General features: G+C 39.5%; 1 protein-coding gene across 8 annotated transcripts in view; it reads right to left on the reverse strand.

Moving 5' to 3' along the window:
- Positions 1–4,035: 4,035 nt before the first annotated feature.
- The window catches only part of unc13a (unc-13 homolog A (C. elegans)), a 43,414-nt gene continuing 27,485 nt past the window's right edge, over positions 4,036–19,964 (reverse strand). For 2 of the 8 annotated variants that reach the window (XM_049465490.1, XM_049465495.1), the window contains 19 exons: positions 19,596–19,729; positions 18,621–18,706; positions 18,296–18,422; positions 17,482–17,578; positions 16,936–17,079; positions 16,747–16,824; positions 16,625–16,648; positions 16,394–16,471; positions 16,199–16,287; positions 15,822–15,974; positions 15,493–15,616; positions 12,417–12,446; positions 11,293–11,349; positions 11,101–11,181; positions 10,259–10,406; positions 9,438–9,494; positions 6,234–6,326; positions 5,984–6,143; positions 4,036–4,741 (listed from right to left, as the gene is read on the reverse strand). In XM_049465490.1, coding sequence (XP_049321447.1) covers positions 4,450–4,741; positions 5,984–6,143; positions 6,234–6,326; positions 9,438–9,494; positions 10,259–10,406; positions 11,101–11,181; positions 11,293–11,349; positions 12,417–12,446; positions 15,493–15,616; positions 15,822–15,974; positions 16,199–16,287; positions 16,394–16,471; positions 16,625–16,648; positions 16,747–16,824; positions 16,936–17,079; positions 17,482–17,578; positions 18,296–18,422; positions 18,621–18,706; positions 19,596–19,729 — 2,052 coding nt within the window. In that variant the 3' untranslated portion in view covers positions 4,036–4,449. The remainder of the gene's footprint in view (positions 4,742–5,983; positions 6,144–6,233; positions 6,327–9,437; positions 9,495–10,258; positions 10,407–11,100; positions 11,182–11,292; positions 11,350–12,416; positions 12,447–15,492; positions 15,617–15,821; positions 15,975–16,198; positions 16,288–16,393; positions 16,472–16,624; positions 16,649–16,746; positions 16,825–16,935; positions 17,080–17,481; positions 17,579–18,295; positions 18,423–18,620; positions 18,707–19,595; positions 19,730–19,964) is intronic. The other 6 variants (XM_049465491.1, XM_049465497.1, XM_049465496.1 and 3 more) reach the window with 3 other exon arrangements.

The raw sequence follows: 19,964 nt of genomic DNA on the forward strand, positions 1-19,964 counted from the left end.
TCCTTATCACATTTCTTGCAATCCATCATTCAAACATTCACTAGAGCACACACCTTTAGGTCTAGTCACTCACACTGACTGTGTGTTTTGTCACTGACTTGTCTTTCTGCTGCGCCTGGACACTGCTGCTACAGCTTTCTTCAGCGGCTTGGCTTCCTGTCTCCTCCTCTACACACAACACTCATTACTTTCTCAAACATTGTTCAGATCGGTTCAACATTCAATAGTCTTCCATCACCTCTATCAATTCATTTACACAAACAGTCTCCTTTTTTAAAATTCAGAAAAAGATTTAGACTCCAAAAAAGAAACAGCAGTGCCATCCACAACAGACGATTTGTGCTGATAATTCACAATGTAAACAATACACGACTGTCAACTAGAGATAATTCTGATGCATAGAGAAGTTCGACAAGGGCACATGGTATGATATTTTAGACAGAAGGCTATGGATTTGAAGATGTTTAGCTCCAAAATGACTGGAACTGCAAAATGCCTGGCAACACTTTCTAGAAGGCCCATTAGAGCATCTGCACAATTGAAGTTATGTTTTTTTTTTTTCATCCGCCATATTGGGACTGAATTACTGGCTTTGCCAATCGCCAATGGTGAAAGTTGGCTAAAAGTATCTTATATTAGAAAAAAAAATCCTGTACCTTGACAAAGTTGATAAAATAGGTGATAGAAATAGAGCTATTTTGAAGATATCTTGGATGATCATTCTCACAAGTCATAATGCTTTAGATTTGCGTAGCACTAACTGCACTTTAGCCAGCTAGGCTTGGTTTAACTTAGCTAAGCAGGGGTGTTCTGCTGAGTTCTACTAATCGATATGTTACTTGTTGGCTCTGTGCATTCACACAAACAGTGTTTTTATTTAAATTGGTAGCTAAGCTATGCTAAGCTAATAATCTATAAGAAAGTTTAGAACTTTCTGTTCAGAACTGTGGGCAGGTTGTGTTAGGGCTAACTAGCTAGCTAGCTGGTTAGCCAGTCCCTGATTGCCAAATCCTCAAAATGAAGCTGCTATTTATTATGATGTCACTAATGCAGGAGTACAGCATATATCTTGTGTTTGAATCTGTTAGAAGAATATTTTGCAGATAGCTGAAGAACCCTTGCAGAGATTTTTCTCATGTTAGCAGCAGCAGGCCTAAAATGAGGCTCTAAAAGACTCCTCCCCTCCCCCTACAGAAAACACAGCCCTCCTCCAAAGTTCTAATTTAGACAGTGCTCTCCAATTTGCCAGGTGGATTGGCTGCATTTACAGCTCTAATTGGTCAGTGGCTGTAAAATGAAGAGGTGTGATAGAGCAGGCATGTATTAATCAAGTTACATGAACACGGAGGAGGCTGAATTCGCTTTGTGCTTTTCTGATAGTTGGACGGGTGGCAAGAAGAGATCTGAGGTTGCCATGGGAACAGCACTGGAATGATTTCTAATCCAGGATACTTTGCACATTTTTCCTGCTATCAAGTCTGCAGTGATATGTAAAGAGGAAATTATGTTAAAACTAAAATAAATTTATGCTACTTTATGAAAGTAAATGGCCACAGAATGATCCTAAAGAGGCAGCAAGTCGTCAAGGGTCCTATCCGAGCACGACTGCTGGCCGATATTCACCAATCGGCATCACTGGCGTCCAGTAGAACACGTCGCACTGCAATGTGCCTTGCCCTAAGCCACAACGTTCCCTTTTTAAAAAGTCATACTCATGCATTCCCATCATCTACCACACATGCTTCCACACAAAACAACTGATCTGAGATCAGACAGAAATGGGGCAGAGGGGGGGGACTGGCAGTGTGCTTGAGCAAAAATACTTTACCCAACAATGCTAATGCACTCTGTAAAATAAAGATAAAGGTGCTACAAAGTAGTCTGAATGATGGCATAAAATAACTATTTTAGCTTGGATTCAAAAAAATAAAACAAACCCTAAAACCGTACGTAACTCTGAATAAAATGTCATTAAAAATATCTTCCTACATTGCAGACATCGTATTGTAACATTCCAAAAAAGCTGGTATAAGGCAAATAAATATAGGGCTAAAAATTAAATTAAATTGATTACAAACAGGCAATCTCAAAGGGTGATTGTAATCATGATTTGACACAAAAATCCTTTAAAGCTTTAAAGCTCACCTTCCGTCGTTTTTTCTTTCATTTTAAAATGTCTAGTTGTGGTCTCTAGTATGAATGAATGACGTGAGCCGTTTTTGTAAAAAAAAAAGTGCTCAGGTGTCTCTGTATAGCTCTTTTTTAATGAACTGTTTTAGGGGTGTGTCCAAAATGACCGGATTCCAGCTTTGCTCATGAATATTCATACATGCAAACAGCATGCAAATATCTCTCCTCTGATTGGCTAGGAGCACTGCGACGCCCCTCCACCGCTCTGCCGCTCACTGCCTCCCACCTCCTAACTGATGAGCGGTGATGTTGCGTCGCTTCAGCTCCGCCTCTGGGAGTTTCTCGAGCCAAGGTGGGCTGGTCTGTGAGTTTCTGTGAGTTTATGTAGGCAGAAAGATAATTCAAAATTCACCCGTTTTTCGGAGGGGGGGAGGGGGGATTTCTTTGCTTAGCTCCTGCAGACAATGGGGGCTGCAAAACAGTTTAATGTGCAGGTGTACACATTCAACTCGGAGAGACCTACTGTATTCCACAAAAAACAAGAAAAATCGGATTTTCGCGGAAGGTGAGCTTTAAGGAGCAAATCTGGGCTAGACGATCTCCTGTTTGTGAGCAAATTAGGGCTGGGCGATATGGTCCTAATATTGTATCATGATATTTAAAACATTTTCAGGTTACCTGATAGTTTTCACAATACATGTGACAAAATCAGTAGACAAATCCCTAGAATGACTTATCAAATACTTTCCCAAACTAAGTACAGTGATTTTTAAACTGGACTAATTATGCTCTAATATGTACATACGGGTCAGAGTCCTTTAAGCACTGATGATGTCCTCGATATGCTTAAAAAATAATAATAATAAAATAAATAAATGACATGCTTTACTGTTCCAGCTTTTTTGGAATTAGTTGGATGGCATGCAATGCAGGAAATGGTGTATATTTACAAAATCATTAAACCATGAAATAAATAGCTTTTGTTCATACTATTTTTTTTTGTCTATGCAATGCAAGTATCCAATGTGCAAGTATCTCTTTAAAAATACATTTCACATAGAACTATTTGTAGCACCCTTATTTTTAAGAGTGTGCTGCTAATAATAAATGAGCTGTAGCAAGAGCTGTAAAACATTACTTAAGTCTGAGCCAGGTGTTGGCCAACTCTGCTAGCTTATTATTTATAGTCATCTACTCTGGAATTAGAAATGAAACAAATAGAACTTTAACGTAGACTCACACCTAGACTGCACATTTGAAGGGCTTACAGTAATGAGAATGGCCAAGTAGTAGCTTTCTCCCCATTCACATCATTACTTGGTAGTGTGAAAGCAATGTAGTCTGCTTTGTGAGATGTATTTGGTCCAAAGTACTTGCACTGCAAGTCAGTGTTTCATTTTTAAATATTATTTTTTGTGCTTGATCTAAAAGTTTGCATAATTTTCCAAAAGTTCCAACCAAAGGAGGTTTTGGCCCTATTACAAAAAGTGTGCCTTTAAGTAGTCGAGGAAAAGGACATCACACTGAGAGCGATAGAGAAATAACCCTGACATTAAAAACACCCATGAGGAGGTGCAGGAATGATTGACAAAATGAAGAAGGCAGTTACAGAAGAGGTTTCCACAGAGTTTCAGACATCATTAACAGACGTTAGGGGAAGGGGTTCTGGGAAAAGGGGAGGCGGGAGGCATCAATGGCACTACATGTAGCAACCCTGCTTTCACTCAGACTGTCATATATCTGCTTCTTCTTCTTTTGGAAAAAGAACCAAAAGGTCTATAATAAACATTTCTTGTATTATTAAGATCTTTATCTCTCTCTCTCTCTCTCTCTCTCTCTCTCTCTCTATATATATATATATATATATATATATATATATATATATATATATATATATATATTTATAGATTTTTCATAGAATATCTGTAATTGTTAATAAACTTCTTTCATATATGTATGAATGACTAGATAAATGTTATTCCTTAAATATCTTTTTAACAATGAGGTCTTGTATAATATGTATTTTAAAAATCAAGGACATCACAAACATCAAGTATTAAAGAGATACAAGGTTTTTGTGCCTGTATCATTTTGGATGCCACACTGTGCTTGTTATGGCAGGTTACTCATGGCAGGTTATGGCAGTGTCCATCTCTATTCAACGGATAAAATGATTTTTGGTCCTAGTTGGGGTGTTAGAGTGTATTCGGCTCTGTAAAGAGTGGGTGTTTATGTGTATTTAGGTGTCTGTTAGTGCAACACTTTAAGAAAGAAGAAGATGTGGGCAGTGATTTCACAACACCTAACGGCACCTGTGCTTTAGCTACCTCGGCCCTCCTCGGCCGAGCGCTGGTCAGATTTGAGCTTGACGAACTCCTTGGCCACATCGTCGTTGTTGCGCTGTGAGAGGATGCGCAGCACGGTCAGGCCTGTCTCATCCATGTGGATGCGTTTGCCCAGGGGAAGCCAGCAGGCCACGCTGCCCCGCGCCGCCACGTCCTTTAGCTGCAGCACCGCCATGCCCACCGTCCGGTCCTCCCGCGCAAAGCAGTAGTCCTTCACACACACCTGCAGCTCGTAACACTCTGGCCCCACCTCGTTGCTCAGCGTGCTGTCCAAAAGACCATTTTGTTATTATGAAGCAAATATGAAAGAGCTAATTTAATATGGGGCAAAAAGTAGATTTTTCAGAAATTTGCTGTTATTCAAAATACACAATGCTGTGCAGAGGTTTTAGGCATCTAAGCACATTACATTTCAGGGCAAAACAGATCACATCCCAAAACACATTAATACAGTAAACAGGAACAATAAGTTTGTAGAAGAGAAGCTTGGTTGCAGATTTCTCAATTCCATCAGATAATGTGCATTTTTCTATTTTACTTAGGTGCCTAAAATGTTTGCACAGTACTGTACACATGCTGGGGGAAAACAAACAAACAAACAAACAAACAAACATATATAAATATAAAGGCACAAAGGTGCAAACAAACAGTATGTACACCCCAATTTGAGAAAGTGAACAAAGCTAAGAGAGTTTAAGTGACTCGTTCGGTTGCTGAAACTTTATAATGAGCACTGTAGCACACATTTTTGGATAACCATAACCCAGTTGGAGTTATTTTAGGACATGCCAGTCCCACACCTGATGAAGCAGAGGACAAACTACTGTAAGCCAGCAGACCCAGAAAAGTGAATAACTGCATGTCTGATGCAAGAAAAACAAGTGAAATACTGTCATTATACTGTCAAATTCTAAAATAAAGACATTAATTGATAGTAGATATTAAGTCTAAATCCAACACAGTACACCCTTTAATTGTCATCTGAAAAAATTTATGGAATGCATATGTATTAAGGTCTGAATAAATCAAATAAACATATTAAGTTTGGTTTACGTATTATACATATTACGTATTATATTTTGGGTGCATTAGGAATGTGCCTGTATTTAAAATCTAGTATTAGAAGAATTATTTGAATAAAACTAGCACAGTTTAAGATATTACCAAAAAAGGCTGAATATATTTTATTTTGTAAATATACAGTACTAAACAGTATAATAACCCAGTACTTACCACTGCTCTGAGATATGCTCTGGTGTCCATATACAATAAGCAGTGATCTGAATGTGCTTAATTCTGTTTGAATTTGTGTAATGACAGTACAAAAGGACAGAACAGTTACACTACTGTGTGTATGCTGTGTTACGACTGGGTCTAAGGTCTGGTTGCAACAGAAAATGAGAACAGGGTTGCTCCTAAAACCCTCAGTCAGAGCAAATATCCATTGGATATTGTATACATTTTAGGTGAATATTAGCAACTAAAATCAGGATGTAGACTTTACTCACAATGTGAAAGTTTCGTTGTATTTGGGTGCCCAGCTGTTGTTTTTTGATTTGGTGGCGTACTTCCTCTTCTTATCGCTCAGATGGGGGCCGATTATGTAGACCTCTACGAAGGGCCGGAATATTCCTGATGTCTGCCACCTTAAGTCGTTTGCAGCCACCACTATAAAGAGAGGCATTTCTCATTGCTCATATAATCCAATAAAATCCATTCAGAATAATATTTTGGAAGACACAAAAGACCATCACTGACCTTTCACCGTGACTTTGTGCTCGCCAGTGTTGGGATGAGTGAAGATCTCCACGTGGATTGACACCTCTCCCACAGCATCATCCACACCAGAGCCTGGGGAGATTCAGGAGAGAAGATCATTCACAACAGGCTCTCACTTCAACACACACTCTTAGGATAGACCTGCCTGGACAACCTGAACTGAACATGGAGGAGAAGATGCAATACTGCTAAAACAGCACCTACGTCTTCGTCAGTTAGAAGACACTTTCATAGAAAAATGTTAAGCTTTTAAACTGATGCTCAGAGAACAGAATTAAAGGGTATCTGGTGCTTACTAGCTAACATCTCATCTGCTAAGCTGCTAAGCTTTGGATTCAGACTCTTCAAAGACATGCAACACCCAAAGACAACCAAAAGGACCGCATGAGGTTATGTACACTTTATGTGAGATCCGTTCTGTCTGATCTGCACACATGCCATGGAGGTTCACTTGGTCTGTGCATGTGCAGGAGGGTCTGATCCATGGGGAGGAAAGTGAATGTTTCATCACTCGAACAGCAGAAAGGGAGGTGGGGCATTTCACAGGACTCCCTTCCACTTGCTCAAATGCAGGCAGGGACATGCCAAATTGTGCCCATTCTCACTCTGTCACTCAGAGCTCCAGGACAGACACAAAATCTCTGAAATGGCTGGTCCCAGCTGTCACTGCAAGGTGGATCTGGCTGACATTCTGCTAGAAGGGTCACACTCTGCTGTAATTACCCATTAGACAAACCACAGATTAATAACTATCAGGATCAGGGATAGGAAACCAAATTAGTTTGAAGAAAACTGAAATCTGACTTCATTTTTCATAGTTTATATTAAGTTTTGTTTAGGTTAAACCTAATTGATTGCTAAAGCTGGTTATCACTGGTTATCTTATTATTTTATATGGTCTAACACTAAACACATGAATATGAGACATCAGACATAAATGAAAAAGAATCTGAAAAACAACACTGATATTAATCAATCACATTCCTTATTTAGTTTCTCATCCCTGATCAACACAAAGCCAAATGTTATCAGTGTAGCACACCACAGCAGGTGCTATCCCACTATCAGAATGTGTGTGAGAGTGAGAAGGACCCCGACGTCTGCTGGGGTCTGTGCTCCATGCTACTGATGTTGAAAAGGGAGGGGAAAAGGAGTCATGCAAACAGATGCTGGCTCAGTTTGTCCAGCAGGGGGCAGTAAGGCCGTTCATCCCTGTATGCTCATGGACTCCAGCGGATGCATATATATTCTGTACATGCATAAGAACATGAAAATCTTCACACACACATATACACACACCAGCAAACTCACACACACCAACAAAGTCCTCAGATCACCTCAGATGTTTCAGAGAAATAAAGAAATGTATATCCAAGAAAACAAACCTGCAGTAAACTGTAATACACGAAGCTGTCACTTGACACATGACAGTACAGTTTACTGCAAAGAATGGGACTCCACTTTATCGACCTGTGTAATTATTAAACAAAAAGGGGGTGCTCACAAAGCAACACAGTAATTTTAAAGTGATTAGACTTCCCAACTGCATTCCTACTATTCACTAGTATTTCTCTTAATTACATTTCTGTATAAATTTACATCATTTTCACACGTATTCACACATAAAGAAGACTGAATGTGCTGCTGTAGTTGGTGTCAGAAGCAGTCCCTCTCTTTGGTTGTACTAAGTTACGTGCATTCTACTTTGACTGGCAGTATAAGAGACGTGCACTGCCTAGAACGAAACTCCACCCAAAAGAAACAAGCGAATGTAAGCTTGATCTGGGATGCAGCGGTCCCACTGGGACTTTAAGACACCATATTGCAGTGTAAGCAATATAGGGCTGACTGAGCATGTATGCTAAAACTCATGCTGCAGCTACATTAGTCCCAGCACTGCTACTCCTAAAGGTCCTCAATGACCAACTGGGCATTCCGAATGCTGATGCAGTCTGACAGACACCGGACTTAAGAGGCCTACTCTGATTGGCTGAGACCATGATGTCACGTCTTCTGTGAGATGGGCTGCCTGAAGGCAGGATGTTGGGGGGGTCATCTTGTGTGGGGGAGGGATAACTGTGTCCATCAGTGTGTGTGTGTGTGTGTGTAAGGGGGCAACATTGAACAGAGACACATAGGACATACCCTGCCTCTGGACAAACTCAGTCAGCGCCCATTACTGTCACTCCAACATTCAGTAATAAAAGGCATAAAATAGATAAACAATATGAGTAAGCAAAATAAGTACAGTGATGCATGTGTTGTTATTAGTAAATTAGTAAATGTATTGCACTACTGTGAAAATAGTCCTGCAGTCACATTTGCAGTTCTAGTCTTCTGGTGCATTTCTGTTTCTACTTAGCCAAATCGAATCAAAGTGAAATTTAAGATTTCTTGATTAACTAAAGCCTCTCCTTATTAAGTGTGTTAAACATGAATCAAAGCATCCTAAAATTATTAAACTGCTACAGCCATTCTTTTTACATTTTTGTTAATAATATATTGTCAGAACATCAATCATAAAAGGCCTGTAAACCAAACTGACTTCTTGTCATGGTCATGAGAGTATCGTTAAACCCCAAGTCCTAAAAAACTAAATAATCAAATCTGATCAAATTCAAAGATTTACACTCCTAGAAATATGAAAGGAACCTGAAGCTCACTCAGATGCCTTAGATGAATACATTTTTTCAGTAGATGAGAGTCTCTCACTCATCTCACTTGCTCGCTGTCCCGGCTCGCTTGCTTGTCACTTGTACGCCCACACACACACATACACACTCGCACAGGCACACAAAACAGAGCCCAAGCAGTCGTGAGTCACGGCTTCCCCTTAGCATCGCGCACGTGCTCCTCATACACTGCAGAAGTGTGTATGCAGTCCTCATTCTCTGCCATTCAAAATCACACACTTCATCCTGGGCTTTCATCCTTCTGTAGTGCCAGTATACATGTCCGACAGATGTATGCGCACATACAGCAAGTCAGTCCCATGGTCTCGTACATGCACGAGGCGGTCTGGCTGACTGAGACTGCCTCTGTTTAGGGGGGATGTGGGTACTTGCAGGGCATGCGACTGGGCCATCTGAATGGGGATGTGCATGATCTGATTGGGGGATGGTTTGGTGTGGGTCACTCATTGATTCTTGGTGGTGCAGGGCGCTGAGCCCAGTGCAGACGTACCCTTCTCGGGGTACACATCCTCGCTCTGGGTGAACCTCACCCCCTTCCCTCCATGAACTGGTGGAGAGAGAGGGGGAGGAGAGCAGGAGGGAAGAGAAGGAGAGTTAAACAAAGATATAGATAAAGAAAGAGAGAGGTAGGGTACAAAGAGAGACAGAGAGAGTGAGAGAGAGGCAGAAGAAGACAATGAGAGCGAAAGGAAGAAAGAAAGAAAAAAAGAGAGACAAAAAGAGACAAAAGAGGAAAAACACACTAACAGCTTGACAATCCTTCCAGGCTATTGATATTTGTTTTGATATTCAGTATATTATTCTATTATAGCTTCATTATACTGTTAACACTCATTCTTCGACACTACTCCATTTGCTCCATTGCATTTGCACATGTTTAAGAGCTTAAATAAAGGAGTGACATTTATTCTAATTACATTTCAAGTGATCATTCATTAAAATGGCTTCGCTGCCAGAGGCAGTGAGAGCCAAACTGTGTCAGGATTCCCATAGCATAGTCACAACTATAATAACAAGAAAAGCACACAGAAAGAATTAGAGAAAGAAAAAGAGAGAGAGAGAGAAAGAGTGTCTTGGTCCCCTGGTCTTCACAAAACATCTGTATTTCTTGACAGGAATGTGAAAATAGAGGTTGAGCTTTAGAAACACTAACAGGAACATCTGCATATAATCTGCAGAACGTAATAACTTTGTCAAAGATTAACTTTCAGCCAAGAAAAATGGAGAAACTACAAGGACATAAACAAACACCAGCTGTCAAGCCAACAACAAGAACGCAAATGACAGGCAGAAGGACATTAAGATGCTTACCCTGTGCGTTCTGTGATTGGACAAAGGTCTTGATGAGCTTGTCTGTGGCCTGTGTGTAGAGGGACAGGGCGTAGTGGAGAGACTGCAAGTCAGGACTCTTCTCCAGGAAGGTTTTCTTCAGACCCACTCCTCCAGCATGGAAATATTGCTGCAACCATACAGGATGAATATCAGCTACCTGGCATATTACAGCAAACTCTACAGTAAAGAGACACAACTGCCTTCATCAGAATTGCTTAGATACATATGGACTGTGAAGAGAACATTTTATTCCCTAAATCTTAAAAAACAGATCAGTTACTGGTTACTGAAAAACAGGGTTCATATCTTACATTTTTTGGATATTAAGGATTTATCTCGTTTTTTCTGCCAGTGTGCCTTCATGTTTACAATATTTAACAGTGGTCACAAATCTCACAGACTGGGTCACAGCTGACTGTTTGTAGTAGTCTTTTATTTTGACATGGCTTGTTTGGTGTTGCTTTACGGCTTTCATTAACGGGCCCATAACAGTTTTATATCTGAAATCTCTTTTATGTGTCAATTCAGCAATTCAGGCCCAACATTTATGACATTTCTGCAGCTTTATATTTCAAGCAATGATTTTTAACCTCTTGGCCCTATGTTGAATGTAACCAAATTCTCACAGCAATTCTCTAAAATATAGTAGAAATCCCTATAACATAGACACAGTAGCTCCAACAAAAGAATAAAATTGTTTTAATACCTTTAATTTCAAAAGTAAGAAAAGTATGAACAAAAAAAACTTCTGTTTAAAGAGAACTTTTCAAAGAACTAGCATACATAGGTATTTCTTTTTTACAGAAGAATTTAGCTTCTACCTTGATAGTATCCAGGGCCAACTCAATGACTGCACACTGCTTAGGTGACAAGGCCTTGGCCTCCTCACGCACCATGTGCTCCTGTAATGGAAAAACACACAAACTGTAAGTGATTTCAACAGCTACAGTGAATTAATAGAATTGCGGTAATCATACGTTTCAATCATACATAGTATTAATTAACTAGGTTACCTTCAGCTTGGAAAGCTGCCCAAGCTCCTTCGCTGCATTAAAGATCAGCTGTGTACCCTGGAGGATGACGAAAAGAAAAGACAAAATGGAAAAGCAACAGACAGAGGGAGGGAGAGAGAGAGGGGAAATGACATTAGTGAGGTGACTGAGGTAGGCAGTGCATTAGACAAAAATGCCACATAACAGAGGTCAGCAACAGACAGTTGAAAAAGTCAGACACAAACGCACATTCTGAAACATACACACCATACACACACACTTACCATGCACACACAAGCACACACCCATTTACCATACACACACAAGCACACACACTTACCATACACACACAAGCACACACAGACACCTTTATCAAACCTTAAAGATCTTTTTTTTTTGCATACACTTTTACACACGCACGCACACACACACACAGTTTCTCACAAACTCACAGACAGACATAGTCTTTATAGAATGAAACGCAAGACAGTAAACTAGCTACGTACAGAAGACACAACTGACAGCACTGTACAGAAAGAGAAAGAGTTGAAAAATCTATAAAATCCATGAGGTCCACAGCCTGTGTGACAACACTGTGGTGATATATCTGGTATCTAGTACTGGGCGATACACTAGTTAGGATATATCACTTAGTGAATAAGGCTTGTGCACCTTAGCATTGCTCCAATGCCCATACGATTACAGCTTATGATTAAACTTCAACTTAAACACATTCAGGAAATAAAACAGAATGCGGCATTCAATACAAATAACCCTGCATTTCTACCACCATACAAACATAACAAAAATAATCAATGAGACCAACATGGACTTTTAATGCACTGTCCATGGCTGCAAACCAGCTAACGTGACAACATGCACTTTCTGGTCTAAACTAAAGGTTTCTGAATGCTAAGTGTAGCCTGAAGGCCTGTTTCATTCACTCGGCTATGGAACAGGGACGCTGGGATGGAGAGAGCTACTGCTAAGGGAAAATCTGAGAAAACAAAAGTGAGAAACTGGTTCGTTCCCATCAGTTTGGTTGGAGACAGGGGACCCAGGTGACACAGAGAAGAGAGACATTTAGAAATGGAGAGCGAAAGAAAGACAGGACACATTGAAACTAAAGGGGTGGTAGTCCTTACATCACTGTGACAAGCAAGCTTCACCCTGCCCTGTGAAGAGAGGACAGCGTTATTAACTCCAGAAGTACTTCTGCCTTCCTCACACTGGCTGACTGACAGGGACTGACAAACTGATAGGCCAATTAAATTAACTTCCTAAAAATGTGCATGGTACATCAGAAATCAAAAGCTAAAAACACTAAATGTCTTGATCATATCAGGACCAGTCCTGTTTTAAGGTAAATTTGTCTATATCTGATGAGTTCCATCTGCTTCGGAAATGGCTGACTTGATAAGCCTCAATATCAGTGCAGAGCAACCTACAAGCATACAAATGGAAATGTCTAAGCAGAAACACATTTCTGAGCAATAAATAAAAAAGGTGAGGACAAAGAAGCTAAATTGTGGAATATACATATATTAAATAATAAAATTAACCAGAACAATGTCAAGTGCAATTAACAGTGATGAAAGAAATAAATATTTAAAAAGCTGCAGTCACACTATTTATCTGTAGTTCACATCGCCTTGCAAAACAGTTGCTGACTGGAGTTAGACCAGAAGCCTGTTCACCATAAAGTTCTACTGATAATGCTAGCAAACTTGCTAACGCCAACAAAAATTAAAAGTGAAAAATGTTACCTAAAATTAAAAGTAAACGAAAAAAAAAAAAAAAAAAAAAACACACACACACACAAAACTACATACCCAGAAACAGCAAAACCGTGTGAAGTTGCTACGGAACATTATTATGCAATTTATTATAAACAAACCATAAAGTGAGTTTGAGATAAAACTATGTATAACATATGTGTTTAGGGCAGTGTGATGACTCAACAGTGGAGCTAATGTAGCATATAGTATGCTAGCTAGCTACCTTAGTTACCACAAAAAAATACAATACAAAAATAAGCATAATAACATCAGACCTTTACATACATGCTACAAACACTGAGAGTTAACAGAAAGCTATAAAAATAACCACCGTTTTTAGACAGGAGGTGATTTTTGCCCTCTTCTAATTTAGGTATTTTACATACCACAAACAATAAAACACAAAATGAAAACAGAACAATAATGGCAGATATTTACATACTCACTACTGCGAGTATGTGGCACACTGTGTTTTAGTAGAAAAATGCATGGATATACAACATTGTTTTTGGGGCAGTGGGGTAATTTAGGTATTTTAGCATGCTGGCTAAATTGTCTTGTCTTATTTTTATTCAGAGCCAGATGAAAAGTAACAGTTGTGTTTAGATATAATGTTAATAATGTTATAATGTCTTCAGACCTAGACTGCTGTTTCGGAGGTCAGCACAGCCAGAGTAGGTGTGCTACTGGAAAGGGACACATCCGATTGAAATTAATGCAATTTTGCTAGTGGAAATTTGCCTACAGAAGCCTAATGTGACTGCAGCTAGACTAGTCATGTGTAAAATGACATTATTTTAAAGGAAGAAAAGAACATTACACAAACAGCCCCTTATTATATTTTCACATAAAACCTAAAACAATAGAGTTTATATCGAAAGTAGAAGTTCTTTCCAGATAAGAACCCATACACCCAGCTGTTTTAAGATTAACCACTTTAATAACACAATCATAAACCAAATACCAGGATAGGATTGACAAAACAATGCGCAGAGAGCGCAGACCGGAAGGTCAGAATCGAGAGTTTGAGACGCAAGCAACGGACCGACAGAGGAGAGAGGGGTTCAAACAAGTGAGAGTGGACGGGAGGGTGGCACCAACTACTGACCAAAACCACAAAGCCACCACCGGATTCACCCAGGCTAGAAACCCGCCACGCAATGCAGGGGAGCAACAAGTGACAGTGGAAGCGTGAAAGAGAGAGCGCCACTTCCAGAGGAGAAAGTGAAGGTGAGAGAGAGGGGTAAGAAGAAAGGGGGATCTGGGGGGGCTGCAGATTGAAGGATTCGTTTGGGGGGAGGCCTTGTCCGAGTCGACCAGGAATGCACCATGCTGCGGCCACTTCAGCTGGAAACGAGGGGAGGACAGGGGGGATGGAGAGAGAGCGGGTGAAAGAGAGAAGGAGACAGAAACGAAGAGGTGTAATTGACAGATGAGGACACAGAGGATGGGGCGGGAAGGACTTTGCAGCCACATAGAGCAGAAGGAATAGGGGTAAGGGGGTGAGGGCACCCGGCACTGACGGACTGCGGGACAGACAGACGCACAGAGAAGAGTGCTGCCGTACTTACTATCATCTGTGGAGAAGGAGCGGGGGGGAGAGCGAGAATGTAATAATAACCAGAAAGAAGGGTCAGTGAAGAGCCCCACATCAAAGCAAAAGCAGCATCAACATCAAAAAATGCCCTAAATAGAATAAAAAAAAATATCCTTTTTTTTTTTGCATTACTGACTATTAAGTCCCAGTGTTAACACTAGCAAAAGGATGCATTACATGGCTAGTGCTTAGTCATTAGCTTTTAATGCACAGACCAGCAAAAGCCTGGAAACCTTCCCAGAGACTGGGGATTTAGCAAAACGACATGGGGCTCTTTTGTCAAAAAGAAAAAAAAACACAACAAAACAACACAAATAAGAACAGATGTACAAACACAAACAAAAGAAATTCAGGCTGGTCTCTGATTCCATAATCACAAACAATGTGATTTAAATCATTATTAAATGTGCTTAGATCATTATTTTCATGAACAGATCATAGAAAAAAAACAATTTGGAGAACAAAGAGCAGCCTTTAGCGGGTGTTAGGATGATAATGGTGCACTCTCTTGGCCCTTATTGATTCATTTTATGTGAATGGAAGAATGGGCCTTTTTGTAGTGAGTATTTGGGCCAGGTAAGAAGGGACAATACTGGTGCTTCTAGTGGCAGCGCATCTAGTGGCAAGTCCTCATCGCTCTTCACCAGTGATGGTCTTCAGGATCCATACAGGAAAACAGTAGGCAATCAATACTCAGTGACAGTTTACCGCTCACTTTTAACAACTACTTACATCTCTTTAAGATTTAACTACCGGTACTTAATGCACTGGTTAAGGGTAGTATAAATCTGTGTCCTAAGCCATTACATGCATGTAGAAAAAGGGCTCATTTGGAAATGCCCTCACCGTTTGGTCAGTCAGAGGTGGCAGCACAATGGTCTTCTCCATGGTGTTCATGACAAGCTTCCAGAGCTCCTTCAACACCCGCTTAAGAACAGTCTTCTCGCATATCTTAGCAAACAGTGACAGGCTGAGCAGATGGAAAAAAGAGAAGCACACCACTGAGAGAGCCATAAGCCCACACATAACAGATTTTCTGGGCTCAATGCTTACTGATGTATTTTTTTTGCACCTTGTTTAAGTAAATAATGAAGACCGAATTTCTTTATTTAAGACTGCTAAAGTCAAAATCATTAAACAATGCTCTTATTAACGTTTTGCTAGATAAAACCTACTTGCTGTCCAGGAAGTCCATAATGGGCTGCAGCACGTTGTCTGCATCCTGGGCCACGCTGCTGCAGGCGCTAGCTGGAACATTGCCCGTGCCTTTCACTTGGCTCAGAATATCTCCCATCTGCTTCACATTCTCCTCAATGTTGGGCTGGAAACTGCAAGAACCAGTCATAAGAATGAAGCATCACTGCGTTACTTACAACCAAATGCTAACCACAGGTGAGAGGTTTAAAGCAAGTTAGTTCTTCATTTACAGATACACAGCACATTTGCCAGTGTTAAATCAACATGGTTAGTGTTATATTTATACTAATAATACTGAAGTATTGATTTAACACTGGTACATTTACTGTGTGGACTCTGTAATTGTTTAAATCACCTGGTAGCAAAGATCCTGGCAAGATCATCCAATACATTGTTGAGCTTCACCTGCAGCTCCTTCAGAATATCACTGGCCTCAACGTTCAGCTGAAACAGAATGATGACCTTGATGAAAACAACTGAATGTGTTTTCAGACAACAAGTTGCCTTCTCTCTTCCAGCTGGCCCTGTTAGTTGTCACAGTGCTACTCACATCTTTGCCGCCCATGGCCTCAAACATCTTCTCCAGCTGTACCCGGAGCTGCTGAATGTTGTTTATCAGGATGCAAGGCTATGGAAAAGGGTATTGTCAGTAAAAGTGAATTAATCGGCACTAAATTAACTTGCAATCTAAAGAGACTGACACTTTTTTACTTTCTTACACAAGGAATTCTGATTATTATATAGGTTCTCTCTCATCAAATTCAACTAACACAGACCATACCTTTATAGCACCATCTTTCGCATTCTGTAATTGAACGATAAAGAAAATGCATTATAATAAGCAATAATCCTAGAAAAAACCCATCAGAACTATGTTGTTACAAACACATTTCAGATATGTACCACTTTCTCCTTGGTGCAGTGATTAGGGAAGTCCCTGGAAATGATGTCAGCATAAGAGAGCAGAACGTTGCTTATTGTCTGCAGACAAAAAAAAAAAAAAAACAGAAAATATGCATCAGTTTACTCATATTATCTATATATTAACTTAAGAGAATAAATCTTGGTTTGACTGGCTGTCTTAAGATTTACCTTCGCAAATCTCTTCATATAGTGGCCCACAATCTGTGGGTCGGGGCATTCCAGCTTTTTAATGATCTCAAAGCTCTGGTTGAGCTGTGAAAAGACATCCACCACCGAGCAGGAGAAGAGAGCATGCTCTGATGTCTGCTGGTACTGTAGGGGGGAGATGAAAAAAAAAAAGTGAGTGGGAGGGTCAGAGAAAGTTCCCGGAGCTTTGCGGACAGGAAGCCAGCAGGCTACTTGTGGCCAGACACCAGCAGATGCGATTTCTCTTGTCTGGGACTAATTGGGTTGAGGTGAGGCAGTAGTGAGTCTCAGAAGGGAGAGAGGTAGGGAAAAAATGTAGTGAAGAGATCTCCTGTTGGCTGAGGCATGAGCTGGAGTGTCTGTGTGGCTAATTCATCAAACATTGTGAAGTGTCCTGCAGCAAGCTTGTGAATTATGCCTTCTCCAGCCCAGTCGGACATCACTGTGTTATACAGAGTATAAACATTGGAAAGAAAGAAAAATATGGTTGTTCGTAGTAGACTTAAGTTAAAGAAGAGAAAATCTTACTCCGTCCTTTTTGTCTCTTTCCAGAGCTCCATGCAGAAAGTCTCGAGAAACCTCCTCATTTTCATCCAGCCATTGGATGACAAATGGCTCGAACCACCTGCACATCAGCAAAAAGGTATAATATAGCAGTGATTTATTACATAATATATTTTACATTGCAATACTTATATTGTATATTATTATGTACACTATGCATACATAAACATTAAACAAAAATTTGTGATTTTATATCTATTATTTCCAAACTTCTCTATGAGGAAACCCTAACCCTAGTATTTACACAAAGCATCAAATCTAATTTATTTAATAAACCCTTTATTAATTAAAATTTTAAAGCTGAAAAGTTGTGCTGCTGCTTAGGGTAACTACATGAAATGCTTAAAGAGTACTGAAAAATAAAATAAACAAACATGTTCCTCTAACTGTGTCCTTTTAAAGAATACACTAATGAGCCAAAACATTAAGGCCACCTGTCTTATATGCTGATGGTCATCTGCATGACACCAAAACAGCTCAGTCTACAAAACCTTTTTTAAAAAAAAAAAAATCATCACCAGAATACCTTCCCTCTTTTTAATTTTAATTAAATTTGATGAATAAAAATGGTAAAAGACATGCTGTAACATGTAAATGATTGATTTGATGTAATGGAGTCCTTGAGTGCCAGCACACATCGGAAAGTCTTGTTGGGACAGTGTGTATACCTCCATTACATCAATGTTTTTGGGGGCTAAACAGAGTGTCCAGTGCGACAGCAATAGGATTTTGTGTCTATGTGTGTTAAAAGATTAAAAGATTGTTAAAAGTCACTTACGCAGGGTACTCTGGCACTCTGCTCTTAAAGAAAGGCAGGTCTTTGCAGTACTCGTTGTAGAGCCACTTCACTTTGAAGTGCAGGTTCATGTAATCAGCACTCTTACACAGGCGGTTCTTTTCATGCTCTGAGAGTGGGAGAGGTGAAGACAATGGCACTTCATTACAAACCAGGTGGACAAAAAGAGGATGCACAAATATAGCAATGCAGAGCAAAAGAGCATGAATCAGTGGCAGAATTCTGTTTCACGATTAACTACGGCATTAATATGACCTTCAGCAAAAAAAAAAAAAAAAAAAAAAACTAAATGTTTTAAAACACTCACCCTCCATGGCATACTTCATGTCCTGGGCAAACAGGTTCCACATGACCTCAGCACTGATCTTACCAACATTAAGCTCCTGGGGAAACCTGAGAGAATGTGAACAAATGTTCTGCCACATTGAATTATAAAATGGAGCTTGTTTGGCCAGTTACAATAATTACTGATTAACTGTACAGAATGTAGACATAGACTCAATAGTTTTGTGTTAAATAATAATACAGCTCTGGAAAAAATAAAGAGACCACTTAAGTTTCTGAATCAGTTTATCTGATTTTGCTATTTATTCATTTATGTTTGAGTAAAATGAAAACTGTTTTTATTCTATAAACTACAGATAAAATTTTCCCAAATTCCAAATAAAAAATATATTATTTAGAGCATTTATTTGCAGAAAATGAGAAAAAAGCGTTTTCATGCATCTTGGCATGTTCTCCTCCACTAGTCTTACACACTGCTTTTGGACAACTTTATGCCACTCCTGGTGCAAATATTTAAGCAGTTCAGCTTCGTTTGATGGCTTGTGATCATCCATCTTCATCTTGATTATATTCCAGAGGTTTTCAATTTGGTAAAATCAAAGAAACTCATCATTTTTAGGTGGTCTTTTATTTTTCTCCAGAGCTATATGCTTAGCTATCAAGAAGTCTTTTAATGCTGTATGTTAACTTTGTTTAAAATATTTTTTATTCAAGTTTTATTTATGCAGAATATTTAATGTCTGGATATTCTTAATTGTCAAAGGTTTATTGCTCTTTAAATGGGAATAACTGCATTTTATGCTACTGTATTTATGCTAAAAGTACGTCAATAATATTGTTTACTGCAACATTTATGTGACAATATATAATCCCCCCCCCCCAAAAAAAATGACTGACAGGCCTAAAGCAAATCAAAATCTAGTTATAGAGATATCAAAGAACAGCTAGTCATGAGATTCTGTTACTAGACAGTCTGAAGACTTGGCAATAAACTCACTGGTTAAGGCAAGGGGTGTAAGAGTTCTTGTCCTCCTCAATGATGGAAACGATGAGAGTGATCAGTTTGGACCAGAAGTCCAAGTTCTTGATGCTTGGACCTTGTTCCTCTGGAGGAACCTCACCTTTCTTTGACTGTGTAAAAAAGAGAAACGTATAATGAACCTTCTTCATAAACAGAAGCTCAAACTCACTTTGCTTATTCAACACAACATTTTAAAATGACCTAAAAATATACATCCTCATTATAATCTGGAATACACTTTTAAACTAACAATCAAGCAATTTGTCCATCCCTGCAGGGGAGCAAGATAAAAAAGAATCTAACACAGACCTCCCACAAAATATACCAAGAGCTTCAGGGTCATTT

The sequence above is a fragment of the Astyanax mexicanus genome, chromosome 16 (assembly GCF_023375975.1).
Source record: "Astyanax mexicanus isolate ESR-SI-001 chromosome 16, AstMex3_surface, whole genome shotgun sequence".
NCBI lineage: Eukaryota > Metazoa > Chordata > Actinopteri > Characiformes > Acestrorhamphidae > Astyanax > Astyanax mexicanus.